This window comes from Botryllus schlosseri, chromosome 3, assembly GCF_051294905.1.
Source record: "Botryllus schlosseri isolate E-star chromosome 3, Bs_hap1, whole genome shotgun sequence".
NCBI lineage: Eukaryota > Metazoa > Chordata > Ascidiacea > Stolidobranchia > Styelidae > Botryllus > Botryllus schlosseri.
Window position 1 is genome coordinate 35,421,713 of NC_137238.1, and position 15,351 is coordinate 35,437,063.

At 39.5% G+C, this 15,351-nt stretch overlaps 2 protein-coding genes across 2 annotated transcripts in view; both read left to right on the forward strand.

Moving 5' to 3' along the window:
* LOC145435148 (uncharacterized) overlaps positions 1–15,351 on the forward strand; it is a 21,137-nt gene continuing 5,786 nt past the window's right edge. Inside the window, exons 1-6 of the mRNA XM_080312444.1 lie at positions 1–166; positions 1,844–1,986; positions 4,612–4,725; positions 8,599–8,712; positions 13,612–13,764; positions 15,015–15,223. Coding sequence (XP_080168570.1) covers positions 54–166; positions 1,844–1,986; positions 4,612–4,725; positions 8,599–8,712; positions 13,612–13,764; positions 15,015–15,223 — 846 coding nt within the window. The 5' untranslated portion in view covers positions 1–53. The remainder of the gene's footprint in view (positions 167–1,843; positions 1,987–4,611; positions 4,726–8,598; positions 8,713–13,611; positions 13,765–15,014; positions 15,224–15,351) is intronic.
* Positions 6,622–15,351, forward strand: part of LOC145435144 (uncharacterized) — a 25,462-nt gene continuing 16,732 nt past the window's right edge. Inside the window, exon 1 of the mRNA XM_080312437.1 lies at positions 6,622–6,627. The gene's annotated coding sequence lies outside the window, so the exon portion shown is untranslated. The remainder of the gene's footprint in view (positions 6,628–15,351) is intronic.

Here is a 15,351-nt window from a genome sequence, read left to right on the forward strand (position 1 = left end):
TATTAGCATTGTGATATCTGAATTTTCTTTAGAGTTAATTGCTAGTAGAAATTATGGAGTTGGGTGCATCGATGAAGGATAACTTCCTTCTGGATAAGTCTGTGGCATTTACTAACCACGGATCGTTTGGACCAGTGCCAAAGTGTGTTTTCGAAGAGAGAATGAAGTAGGTAGACGATAATATTAGTGATAAGCCATTGAGCCGAGATTTTGAATATCGGTCATTTTATTGGTATAAATGGTGTGGAAAGTCTGAATATGTAGGCTACCTTTTGCACCAGTGGTTCTCAATCACAGGTCCGTGGCGAGTTTAGTGCCGGTCTGCCAATTATATTAGAATTTTATATCTCAATTCCAAAATGCAAGAACTTCTGTTATACGTATGTCCAGTAATTAGAGATATAAAATATCATGAATCATGAATTGAATCATGAATTGATTTACAAGTTCAAGACATATTTTTGTCTACAAGGTTAGGTAATAGAGAGTTCATGGCTTACTTTGAGCGTTCCTTACAATGGTACAAGTATGATACGAAAATGTTTTAAAATTTCGGACTAGTTATATTATAAGCCTATGGAGACTTTCAAACAAAGTTCGTAAAAGTCTGACACTTGGCAGTATAATAGAGAGAGGCTATAGCAAACAGTCACGATCAAGTCAATGCTTTTAACAGGACTTCGCGAGCTTCACTTTCAATATATCCGCGTATAAATATCTAATGTCAAGACACAGTATTAAATGTTTCCAATATTACATTTGAGTTGTACACATCTGTCGCAAAATGTTAGGGTGGGTTTTGAATTTCGAAGGTTAACTGGTCTGCAACATTGTTTTGAAGCTTTATCGGTCGGCGGGGTCAAAATGATTTAGAAACACTGTTTTATGCGTTCACCGCATCATATTGAAAATAATATGGTATTTTTAGTCGATACCTATTTCATTCCACTTTGTTACAATGCTATGTGTTGATCACGACTTCAGATATTTGTCATATCCGGTAACAGAACCGTCAAGTAGAGGTGGAATTAGTCTAAAAACATAAGGACTTGAATCAGTGGTACAAGCAGGCAAAGCGAATATTGTTTTCGGGAGTAAGCCTCATTGAATATTTAATCTTAAATTAGAAGCTTCCACCAGGGTTGTGATTTGTAACCAAGTCACTAAGTTCCGATTTGACTTGAATTGTATTTATTCAGGTCAAGTTGAGTCATTTTCAATTCACCACCGAGCCTAGTCTAGGAACGAGGAGTCGAGTCCGGGTCATAATGTTTGGACTCGAGTCCAATTCATAGAGTTCACAGTTCAGTATCGAGTTCAATACGGGTCCAACTCACTTATGTTGAATTGTGGGGCGATATCGAAGGTATCGAGTTCATAATATAGGCCTACTCATTTTTCTCACTATAAACAGGTTTATTCAAACAGATAAAGGACAGTTCCTGGGCATATTTTTCAATTGTCGGTCCTGCTATACGAAACTTGAATCAGTCATGCGTAGTAACTCGAGTACAAGTCAAGTTAATGCAGACATTGACTTGAGTTGAGTCATTTTTCACATTTGAGAAAAAGACTCGAGTCAACGGAAAATTGTGTCTCAAGTCAAGTCATTACAACCCTGGCGTCCACATCCGTCCTTATCAAAGTCCAGATAAATGCTAAGAAATTGGCCCAAAACATAGCCTAATTAATGGCTATTGATACCATTTAATTCTAAGATTACCCAGTTTCTACGATATGATATCGGTACAAATATACTATTCATTGATATGATGCTACTTAATCACTGACTTAATGCTATTAACGCTATGTTATACTTATATGCATACCCTTCTTTGCAAAGGTATCATTATGAGCAAGAGAGCCAGCCGGACGTTTGGTTTCGCATGAAACACCTCAAATATTATGAAGATTCTTTGCGAGCCGCGTCCCAGTTTCTTGGAGGAAAGCCGGAAAATATGGCTCTCGTCGACAATGTCACCACAGGTATTTTGGTTCCTTACTATTTGTAGAGCTTGTTGAGGGTACAGAACTTCAATATATACAATTGAATAGTATGAGTCACGGGGTAATAGTCAGCAACTTGTAGAGAATTGGAAAGAACACTGTATAGCAACAATCGTGCCACTTGTAGTAAGCAGATTATAAGTCATCTTTTAACTGGATTGACGTCGTCTGTTGGAATAATAAAAGAGAAATTGGTTCGACTTCCTGGTGCAGTCTTTTGGTCATAAAATTGACTACCGTACTCTAATTCCTGACTCTGACATAGATCCCTACCCTATTTTTGCAAAATAATTTTACTCGAGTTTTGACTAAGGCTGAGCACAATGATTCGAGTACCCAAATCTGAATCGAGCATTAATTCTAATGATTCTGGTAAGTAGCAGTGTTGGGATCAAGTCACTACCTTCGAGTCACGAGTCTTTGCACATTGTGACTCGAGTCAAGTCGATTCATTTTTGAAGATGACTCGAGTCAAGTCAATTCACTCCATTTTTGGGGGTGACTCGAGTCCAATCACAATTCATGTCAAGTTGCCTTTTCGAAGGATGAGGCATGATAACATCAATGCGTTTTGCTAGCTGTCTTAAATACAGATTGAATGGTCATTGATTTTGAACCGATTAACGAATATAGAGTTATATATACATGTACATTAGGGCTGTTCAAAAATAGCCTTTTTTCCTGAATCTTGTTGGCTACGTGATTAAATTGTTAGGTTGCCTTAAAAAACGACGCACACCAAATTTGAATTCATTCCAACCAATATTCGCAGGTTACGTAGAGTTTTAAAATTTTGAATTTACCCAAAAACGCGAAAATTTTTTTTTTTCAAATTTTTCTGCCAACCCCATTACATTGTTGGGCTGTCTTCGAAAACTATGCAAAAGAAATTTGACTCAATTCCCAGCCGTAGAAGCGGAGTTATTCCAGATTTTCAATGATAATTCTTGGATTATCCACCGATCAAGGATAATACCAGAATTATCTAATAAAAACTGAAATAACTCCACTTCTACGGCTTGAAATTGATTCAAATTTGTTTTGCATCATTCTTTTAGGCATCATTCTTCGTCGTTTTTTAAGGCAACCTAATGATTTAATCATGTAGCCAGCAAGATTCAGGAAAAAAGGTTATTTTTGAACACCCCTAATGTACATTCAAAAAAATCTTTTCCTTCAGATTTCACCGGCTACTTGATAAAATTGTTAGGTTGGTTATAAAAACGCTGCACACCAACTTTGACTCAATTCCAACCAGTGGATGCGAGATTCGTGAACGAGAAAGTTTTGAATTTATCAATAAAAAATTGGAAAATAAAATTTCAATATTTTCCTGTCGACCCCATAGAATCGTTAGGCTGTCAGTAGAGATGATGCAGACCAAATTTGGGTCAATTCCAACCACTAGAAGCGAAGTTATTGCAGTAGAAAAATCGGGATTTATATAAAGTAGTAGTGACGGTGACTAACTCATTAATTATTTATCATAATATCATGGGATTAGAAATTTTTCTACAAAAAGAATAGTTTCAGTGTTATTTTCTACTGTGGAAGCCCTAAAACCTCGATTGGTCGTAACGCAGCATACGAAACATGACTTACGTACGTTGCTGGAAATGACATATCTCCGAAGTCTTGATCAACCAATATCATTGTCACAAAGCGCAATGAAATAGGCGTGTCCGAAAAATACAAAGTTACCTTTAATGTGATGTGAAACCGACATTATATTTTTTGTGGCTGTGTAAAGGTACTGGTACATGCTCGAACTTTCGCGTCGTTTGCACTACTATAATGTGATGATAGGTGGTAATCTAATACTCGATTCAGAATCGAAAACTGCAGGTACTCGATTTTGCCCAGCACTAGCTATGACTATATAATATCGAATATATAGATAGATAGATCTTCTCAGGCTGTAATGACTCGAGTCATGACTCGACTCGAGTTGCTATTATATGATTACATGACTTGACTCATTTTCTAAAAATGCAGAAATCACTCTACTCGACTCGAGTCAATCTGTGTATTGACTGGACTTGGACTCGGGTCGTTGCGCATGACTCGAACCAAGTCCTATAACTCGAGTCTCAGACGACCAAGACCGACAATTCATTGTATTTCAAAGAATAGTAAAGTAACCAGACTGTTGGTATTTCGTCGTATTGATACTGGTAGCCTACTTGAAAATGCTACCAGAAACTGCTAAAAGTGAGGAAAATTAGTATATTTTAATTGCGAACCATTCAATATCACCAAACAAAGTTATAAAAAGTGGTTTTAACAAGACTTTAATTCGAAACCAAGCAGTTAACGTAATGACTTGGACCCGGACTCGAGTCATAATACCATGATCCTCGGGCTTGACTCGGTGGTGAATTGAAAATGACTCGACTCAACTCTAGTCAAAACTATAAAACTGAGATTGACTTGTGACTCGGAGCCTTGTGACTTGGTGATAACCCTGATATATTCTATCACTTTGGAAAGCCATTGAAATTCTCAGAAACGAGTACTTGCTCTGAAATATTGTGCTACATCGACACATCGTGTTTACAATTTCAGCTATGCTGCAGCGCTTATGTTGTTGACTTTTCTACATAGGCATCAACACCATCGTGAAAAGCCTTTCTTTTCAACCCGGTGACAAAGTGTTGATCAACAGCCACACTTATGACGCCGTCGTCAATGTTGCGAAAGAGCAAGAAGACTTTGGCGGTATGAACTTGGCAGATGATATTGCCAGCTTGGCACTGCTATTTAGCCGTATGCTAAACAGACTTGTTCCAGTTACCTGATTTCAAAAACTTGCAACTAGAGCTAGAACCAGAACTACTCGGCAGTAAAAACTCGCTACTAGAACTAACGATGTTTGAATGTCCGCAACTAGCCAACTAAAACAACACTACCTAATAACTGATAAGTAGGGTTACCGTATTTTGGAAATGGGAAAGGAGGACACATACCAAATCATATAAGTTTCTGACCAAAATTGAAAAAAAGCAGATATTGATATATTCACTGTTAAATAAACGTCATCACTTGGACGATTTTTTTTTCTTGAAAAACGTAAGATTTTGACCTAAAAAATCAAATTTTTGACATTTTTAACCTTAAAAACTTAATTTTGACCAAATTTTGACCCAACGTATCATGCAAATTAGGTGTTTTATCGCATAATGTAAGAATTGTACTACTTATCTTCATTTCTGGTTGGAACTGTCTGTCCTTACGAAGTAGTTTGGCCTGAAAAAACTTTGACTAAAAATCTGACAAATATTGACATGAAAAAAACTTATTCAAGCGAAATGTGACTGTATGAAGAATTCCAGTAGTTACATCACACATTATGGTAGCAATAATTGAAATTTGTTGTAGTACAACGAAAGATACTTTCCTACATTCTCGGGTAGAAAGTGTCTGTCCCCACTAAGTAGCTTGCCAAGAATGGAGAAAGAACGTTCAACAGCAGCAGTTGTTGGCTGGCAAAACGGAAGTTGTGCGTACACTGCTGGTGACAAACCGTGTTGCTTCATTCTGGCAATGTTGTCTACATCACAATTTTTCATAATGCGCTTCTTAACCCGATCGAAACGGCACAATCATTAATGATAACTGAGCGTATTTTCACGAACACGCTTTACTTAATCCAAAATTTCCTGGGTTGTTCTGGTCGTAGACAATTACAACTATTACAGATGGATAGCTATTATCAATACGCATACGTCGAGCCATAAATAACATCTTATACTATCGAATAGCCTGTTCAAAATGCAGATTGAATACATAAAAACGTTTTGCGCAAAATACAATTCGCCACGACGTTCGCGTGAATGTGCGCGCGTGAGATAAACCAGCGCCCGTGACCTAAATCAGCGCATCTCTGAGACATCAAATTCATTTGCAGATCTTTTCTCCTAACATGTGTTGGTTATGCCCATTGCCCATGTATTGGAATACTTATAATCAAAAATTAGTAGCACAGAAGATTCTTCGAACTGGAAGTGAAAATATGTTACGAAATAACATGCGCGGGTTTTAGCAATGTATTTTCTGTTGCTGTTGAAGATTACGCATATTGAATATTTTTGCTATTCATACTAAAACACCAATACTGCCATGATGTTCTTCAGCGAGCTACAATTTCTCCGCTATGATATGACAGCAAATTTATGTCCGTAAATGGCTTCACTTCTGGTGGAAATGTTTGACGTCTTTCCCATAGTAGCGAATAAAAAGAAATGCACCGGCACATCAAAGCTCCGGTCGCGATTCTGGTATTGTAAGGTATTTTCGTGTCTGCTCGAGATTTCCGTCAACAACGCGCAGGTCATTTATGAAAATTTGACGACCAGCAAAGCCAGGCATCAAATCCCGGTTCCATCTAATCAATGCACTTTCTTGATTCAAAGTATTTTATTCGTCCATGATTCACGAGAGAGGCACGAAAATTCGGCGTAACTCTGTCGAAGCAGTTGACCTATTATCATTGCAGTGTGGGCAACGAATATAATTGCAATACCTTCAGTTGCCAATGCTATAATGGTTTCTTACGTTTTTCCATGTGTTGGTGCTAGATGTGCTGGCTTGTTATTATTTCGATTTGCTGTTGTATTACACGTGTGATGCATTATTTCATATATTGTGTCACGCGACTCGACATGTCATTGCTACATATGCCGATATGCATAGCCTACCTGATATACTAGACGACAGTCTCACTATTGCGTTGTTCGGCTTAGAGAGGCAATAAATGCCCGTGTTCCGTTTGTTAGTGTTAGATGTGGTTTGTTGTTATTTGTTGTTATCTGTCATTTCAACCACTAAATATTCAGTTCTAGTTGTTGTACAGCAGCTAGGTTCGTTTCAGCACATACCACTATCTCGTACAAAGGATGGATAGGCGATTACATGGCGTTATGAAATGAATCATTTGAACGTCCGCGATAATATGATATTACCAAAACAATAACACGGGGCAATATATTTGCTGTTGTGATTAGCGCAGATTTGCTGTGGCAGATTACGCGTATCGATTGCTGCTTTTCATACCTAATACATCAATACTACCATGATGATGATGGGCTGTCTATTGGTTCAATAGACAGCCCTTGTCTCAAAGCGATTGTCTACATCACCATTATCGATAAAAGGCTTGCATAATATGACCTAATCTTTTTTCAAATGCCCAGTAAAATATCAGTGAAACACTGTATTTTATATTGCAGGTATGACTACATGTCAATCCAACCACTATATATTCAGTTCTAGTTGTTGTACAAGAGCAAGGTGTGTTTCGACAAAGCACTATCTAGTACTTAGTACAACTCGTACAAAGCGATACATCGGCACTGTGAAATGAATCATTGAACGCCGTCGATACTACAATAACACGCGACGCGTGTATGTGCGATGAATGCGAGACGCCTGACATCAATCGCGCTACAGCCAACTGTAGCCATCGGTATATCAACGGTCGTTACACTCGATTGTATTATCGTAAGAACCTCACTCAGGTCATTTTGGAATCCTGATGTTGCTGTGAAATCAGTCAGGCGATGATTCTATCCCGAGCACGTCTATGTATGACGTAGTCGCAAATTCAAAAATCAAAGTCTCTTTTATTTTCAAAAAGTTGAGAACACTTCTTGGTATAGGGGCATCACCTGTTTCTCTCTCGCTTTGAGAGTAGCTCAGTTGGTTAGGCGGCTGTTTCACGATTACAGCGATATATTGGGTGTCGGTTCAAGTCTCGTGGTTCGGATTTTATGAACATTTTTCTAAATGCATTGAAATTTGGACTCGAGGCCGGCCGTTCTAGTTGGGTTAATATAAGAATGATGCAATTCACAAGAAGTCTGTAATGCCCACGCAGTCTCGCTTCAGCCAAGATATTGCGGTATGTTGAGCATAACACCATGTCAACCAATTTGTTTCATTTGCATGTTTATGATTCACAATGAGCAGACAATGGGCCGTCTACAACGGTAGGCCTAGAAAGTAGGCTACAAGCTGTAAAATGTCAAATGATAAGTTCACCGACAGTGCAAAATCTACGATACAAACGAAATGCGGGTTGCAAAAAAGTTTCAACTTTGTAAAAGATTTTGACAATTTTTCACCTAACGCTACAATTTTGACCTAATTTTGACTCTTTCTGGCACGTAAAAAAAGCCCTCCTGATGACCAATAATGTGATTTGCCGAAATGAAAATGAACCAAGAAAGAATGGAGATAGAATGGGCATTTCAAAATGACGGCGTTTCGAGTTTGGAATTATGGGGGTTTTGATCCCCAAAACTCACCCACAGTATAATCAGGTTGCTATTGCCTTCTCCAGTAATTTCATTTTTCATTAACTTCCCTTCTACTTCAGAGGAGAATTCAGCGGTAAGCTTTCACTTAACACTCACTGTACAGTGTACACCCTGTTTTTCTGAGCCGATCAGAATGGTATTTTATAAGTTCGTGTTTGAAAAATGCTGCCATGGTGGCTACGAACTGCACACCTGGTTAGTTAGTGTGCTATCATCTGCAATAAATAGAAAAAACTTACTGTAGTATCCATGACCAAGTGTTCGTATTTTGCAGGGTTGGATGTAGTGACCGTCAAAATTCCAGACGTTTTGAAATCAGAAGACGATGTTGTGGAGCTCTTTCGCCAGGAATATGAAAAGCATAAAACAATCAAACTTCACATTATCGGTAAATATTTGCGTTGATACCAATCAGATTCGGGCAACTAGAGTTGTCTAATTCTGATCACATTTGTGAAACGTTTCTATGCTGTCATTTTAAATCTAATCAAAATTCCGATTTTCATGAAAATGCTACGGGAGAAATGTATAGTGTGAAAAGAGCCAAGCTTGCAGTACAGACACTTGCCATTCTCTTGCTTATGAGAATGAACCCTAGCTTAATGATATGAACTACATTTGACATTTGTTGTATTTCATCCCAGTTAGAAATTTAATTTAATTGTCGAGATTTCACTAATTCAATAGTTCTAATTCTAGTCTAATTTGTAAAATACTGTGTAGCTTGTTATCTAATTTGGAAAAACTGATACCGATTCAGACCTTGGAAACAATTTGTCCGAATTCTCATTCAAGTGAGACTCTGGTACAAGTAGAAGTAGTTTAAAAACATACCCACTTGAGTCAGTAATGCGAGTACGCAAAATTTACTCGATTACTATGAAAAAGTAAAAGCTCTTCAATATCCATTTTAATAATATATTCATAATAAAATATATTAAAACCCGAAGCTTTTCGAGCTGACACTTTTCAAGGGCAATCGTCAGCATATGGAGGATTTCAAAAACATGCATCTAGCTACATTGCAAACAACCAATTATGACGTCATAGAAACAAACAACATGAACTACAGGCAAACCGCGAGCGCAGCTAGTGGCCAATTTTTAGATTCACTAAAAATTCCTTCTGCTGACACAAGCGCGGTCGGTGGATTTTAATATAAGTCGATTCCAGTGCAGACAGATGGAAATTAGTGCGGCCTCTGCCTAATATAGAAAATCTTTCATCGCGATAGTTTTTAGCGCAAGTTGCATTCTCAGCCAAATGCTTGCCGATGGCAGAGTTCATAGCCATGGCCTGATTACGTTCTAGTAATCGCAGATCAGTTAAAGCTGCGTCTTCGCGAGAGTCCAATGTGCGTGATCTAATAACGCTAGGAACATGTTGTTTGATGCGTTCCTGCAAGCGCTGAGTTGTTCTTCCCACGTACCGACAATCACAGTGGCACTTGAAATCATAGACTATATTGCTTTGTTGAGAAGCAGGAAGAACATCTTTGCGCGTTGCAGGAAGCATTTGTTTGGTGGTCAACACAACATTAGTTTTTACATTATCGTAACAGCGATTTACAGCAGAAATCAATTGCTTTTCAAACCGGGAAGAGATGGGGCCCAGCCACGGTAAATGTATATATACATTTTCCTCAGACCGTGTGTTCGTGTTTTGTGATTTGTTCGGATTGAAATTCCTGAGTTTTCTGTCAACAGAACTCTTGATGATGTGTTCGGGGTACCCGTTATCGATTAGAATTTTGCGGATATATTCTAGCTCCGCGTTTAATTTTTCATCCGAACAAATCATCAAGGCTCTGTGCACCAACGTGCCAATCAAATTTAGTTTACGGCTATTCGGGCTAAAAGAATTCCAGCGTATATAATGCCCTGTAAACGTTGGCTTCCGGTAAATCGATGTGACAAAGCTAGTACCCCGTTTTTCCACTAGAACGTCTAAGAATGGTAGCGAGTTAGCACGCTCTTTTTCAAATGTGAATTTTAAAGACGAGTGTAGAGAGTTCAAGTTATCAAAGAAGTCATCGAACTCCGTCTCATCTTGACAGATAACGAAGGTGTCGTCGACATAGCGACGGTACATGAATGGATGCTTGGTTTCATCTGCCGCGAAAAGTCTGTTTTCATGGAATCCCACAAAAATATTGGCTAAAATCGGGCCAAGAGGGCTACCCATAGCTACGCCGTCGATTTGCATGTAGATGGTATCGTTAAAACTAAACTCAACAGAGCAAGTAGCCGTATTAAGAAGTTCAACGAACACTTTACGCGAGAAGGAAGGTGGTGCTAAATCACCTCCACCATATAGCGCGTCCGCACAGATATCAATGGTCTCCTTCAGCAGCACGTTCGTGAAGAGGCTAACGATATCATATGAACCGAGAAACATATTCGAGTTTGGAAGGTCGGTGGTTTTCATCTCGTGCGCGAATGTAAACGAATCAGCGACGCAATGCGAATCATACATGGAACGCACTGGTTCCAAAATACCGATAAGCCACTTCGCGAGCTTGTGCTGCGCCGATCCAACCATAGAAAGAATTGGTCGAACGGGCACGTTGGTTTTATGAGTTTTTGGCAGTCCGTACATACGTGGCCTTTGTGCCCCGACCGGTCTGATGGAGGCGTAGACCTCAGGTGTTATTGAGCCGTTTTTCTTGAGGCTGAATAGTCGGCGCTGTATCCGTCTTTCGATCTTGGCGATGTTATCGAATTCCGCAGCGGGACCAAGTGTCTTGAATTTTGATTCGTCACCCAAGATTGCTTCCATTTTGAGTATGTAATCCCGTTTGTTTAGGATTACAACCCCAGAGCCCTTATCCGGTTTGCTAATGTGAATGTCTGGATTTTGTCGCAATGCTTTTATGGCACGAAAACATTCCTTCGTCATTAAAAAATTTTCCGAATCAATAGGATATCCACAATAGGCATGTGCCAAATCACTCAATCTTGCTTTGAGGGCAGGCAAATTATCAGCGGAGTTCGCTTTGCGATGATATAGTTGAGCCATTAACACTTCAAATTCTGCGAATACCTCTTCACTTTTTATGGTAGTAGGTGGTAAACAAAAGTTGAGACCATGAGACAGTACAAACTCTTCAGTGGACGTGAGCTTATAGTCCGATAAGTTAACAATATTTTTCCCGTCAGGACTAGCATTGTTACCAAAGCGTTGGGTAATAAGACGGCTCAAGTTCCGTTCATTCTTAGCCAAGTTCTCTTTTTCCTTTATGATATCTATAGATGCCAGGTACCGGGTGAACCGAATCAAATCAAAGAATGATAAAAATCCACGAATTTCCTTCTGTAGTGACCGACACATACGATGTATGGTAGCAAGCAACTTGTTGTTCTTGTCGATTTCGTCATATATAAATGCACGCTCAATATTTGGGGTGAGGCGTGCTCGAGACCTCTCTATCCTACCTTTGATAAACTTTGGTAACGTCTTTTTGGCGATGCAAGCCTTCAAAAAGGCTGTTGTAGATAAAGCAGTTCTCAATCTTCCCCGACTCTTTATCAGCGTATTGATGGTATTTAGCTGCTGCTTGTTGTACCGTTTTCGGAAGTATTTGAAGAGACTCTTTGGGGTACAGAACTTTAATATACATTTTAATAATATATTCATAATAAAATATATTAAAACCCGAAGCTTTTCGAGCTGACACTTTTCAAGGGCAATCGTCAGCATATGGAGGATTTCAAAAACATGCATCTAGCTACATTGCAAACAACCAATTATGACGTCATAGAAACAAACAACATGAAATACAGGCAAACCGCGAGCGCAGCTAGTGGCCAATTTTTAGATTCACTAAAAATTCCTTCTGCTGACACAAGGCTACTTGCTCTGTTGAGTTTAGTTTTAACGATACCATCTACATGCAAACCGACGGCGTAGCTATGGGTAGCCCTCTTGGCCCGATTTTAGCCAATATTTTTGTGGGATTCCATGAAAACAGACTTTTCGCGGCAGATGAAACCAAGCATCCATTCATGTACCGTCGCTATGTCGACGACACCTTCGTTATCTGTCAAGATGAGACGGAGTTCGATGACTTCTTTGATAACTTGAACTCTCTACACTCGTCTTTAAAATTCACATTTGAAAAAGAGCGTGCTAACTCGCTACCATTCTTAGACGTTCTAGTGGAAAAACGGGGTACTAGCTTTGTCACATCGATTTACCGGAAGCCAACGTTTACAGGGCATTATATACGCTGGAATTCTTTTAGCCCGAATAGCCGTAAACTAAATTTGATTGGCACGTTGGTGCACAGAGCCTTGATGATTTGTTCGGATGAAAAATTAAACGCGGAGCTAGAATATATCCGCAAAATTCTAATCGATAACGGGTACCCCGAACACATCATCAAGAGTTCTGTTGACAGAAAACTCAGGAATTTCAATCCGAACAAATCACAAAACACGAACACACGGTCTGAGGAAAATGTATATATACATTTACCGTGGCTGGGCCCCATCTCTTCCCGGTTTGAAAAGCAATTGATTTCTGCTGTAAATCGCTGTTACGATAATGTAAAAACTAATGTTGTGTTGACCACCAAACAAATGCTTCCTGCAACGCGCAAAGATGTTCTTCCTGCTTCTCAACAAAGCAATATAGTCTATGATTTCAAGTGCCACTGTGATTGTCGGTACGTGGGAAGAACAACTCAGCGCTTGCAGGAACGCATCAAACAACATGTTCCTAGCGTTATTAGATCACGCACATTGGACTCTCGCCAAGACGCAGCTTTAACTGATCTGCGATTACTAGAACGTAATCAGGCCATGGCTATGAACTCTGCCATCGGCAAGCATTTGGCTGAGAATGCAACTTGCGCTAAAAACTATCGCGATGAAAGATTTTCTATATTAGGCAGAGGCCGCACTAATTTCCATCTGTCTGCACTGGAATCGACTTATATTAAAATCCACCGACCGCGCTTGTGTCAGCAGAAGGAATTTTTAGTGAATCTAAAAATTGGCCACTAGCTGCGCTCGCGGTTTGCCTGTATTTCATGTTGTTTGTTTCTATGACGTCATAATTGGTTGTTTGCAATGTAGCTAGATGCATGTTTTTGAAATCCTCCATATGCTGACGATTGCCCTTGAAAAGTGTCAGCTCGAAAAGCTTCGGGTTTTAATATATTTTATTATGAATATATTATTAAAATGTATATTAAAGTTCTGTACCCCAAAGAGTCTCTTTAAAAGCTCTTCGTAATCGACCATCTGTAGTGCTTTTCAACACAGATATTTCATATTTTTCCCAGACCATATCTCCAGCTCTTCGGCGATTGTGTTCCCCGTAAAGAAACTGGTGAACCTGGCAAAGGAGCACGGTGCCTTGTCCCTGATAGACGGTGCTCATGCCCCTGGTCAGGTGGATTTAAACTTGGAAGATATCGACGCAGACTTCTACGCCGGTATGTTACATTGCCATGGAGATGTATTTTTTTGTTTGTTTTTTTTTGCTCAATTATTCCTTTCGTGGTAACCAGACTTGAGCAAGTGGAAAATTTTGAGCATTTCCAAATAAATTCGATTAGAATTAGAATTACAGTTACAAAGTTTTTTCTAAATTATTGCAGAATTAGAATTATAGCTGAACTGTTTTTTTTTCAAATTAGATTAGAATTAGAATACTGAATTATCGAAAACTTGGGCATCGTGAATTGCAATTGTCTGTACAGCAAGCTTGGCTCGTTAGATTAGAATTGGAATTAGAGCCTGGAAACATTTCACAAATTAGATTAGGCCTACCGCAGGGTTGTAACCAAGTCACAGGTCAATCTCACTTTTATAGTTTTGACTCGAGACAAGTCCCGTCATTTTTATTTTACGACCGAGTCAAGTCTGAGTCCAAGTCAGCTAGTAAAGAGTCGAGTCACTGTGATTTGACTCGAGTCCAAGTAGTGCAGAGCGGATCGATAAATTCTCTGGTCCGGCTCCGATCCGGTTTGCCAATTCTCTGGTCCGGGTCTGATCCGGCTCCGGCCGTATCAGGAAAAGGTACTGATCCGGCTCCGGCCAAAAATGAAAAAGTCCTGCCGGAAATCCGGCCCAACACAGTATGGTGGTCCCGTGAATTTAAAAATATGGCTCGTTTGTTTTCGCACTGGCTTGGCGGTTACTTGCGTGTTGTTGGTTGGTAGTCATTTAGTTACAAACATCATGCTTATCCGTAAAGATTCTGGCCTTATCAAAAAGTACTAATCCTGCTCCGATCCGGCTCCGGCCGTATCAGAAAAAGTACTGATCCGGTCCGACCAAAATTGAAAAAATCCGGCCGGATATCTGATCCGGCTCCGGGCCATGCTCCGCATTAAGTCCAAGTCATTATGTACACTGTTCAGTTTTCAGTTCAATCCAGTTCAACCCACTTTTTTCAACTCTGCTAGTGATATAGAATGGCTCGCGTTCATAATACAGTAATTTTCTTCAGTCTTAACAGTTTCAGTTTAACAGTTAATATTTTCCAAGTATCAGGACTGATAGACGAAATATCAATCATGCTGTGACAAGTCACCAAACAATCGAGACTCGATTACCCCTGACGAGTGTCAACCGAAAATATTCAGGCTCATTTCAATATCAATATACCATTCAATTATGTATATTAACATTTATTTTTTATCATGTATTTTTGTTTATTATCTTCAATAATTATGTGCAGGAAATTTCCACAAGTGGTGTTACGTCACTCGGTCTTGCGGATTCCTCTGGTTCGCGCCTAGACACGCGGGCAAGATACGCCCGCTGGTGACTTCTCACGGATACAAACACAACTTGACGGAGCAGTTCAACTTCTGCGGCACCAGAGACCTGTCCTGCATATTCACGATTCCGCGGGCCCTGAAATTCTACGAAGACGTCGGCGGGCTGGTGTGTAGTTATGGTGTCTAGGGCTGGCCTGTCCGAGTACTCTACTCCATATTGAGTATTCATTCTAATGTTTACTACTGAGTACTGAGTTAGTATTATTTCGAGTACGGTACTGAAGTTATGCCTCT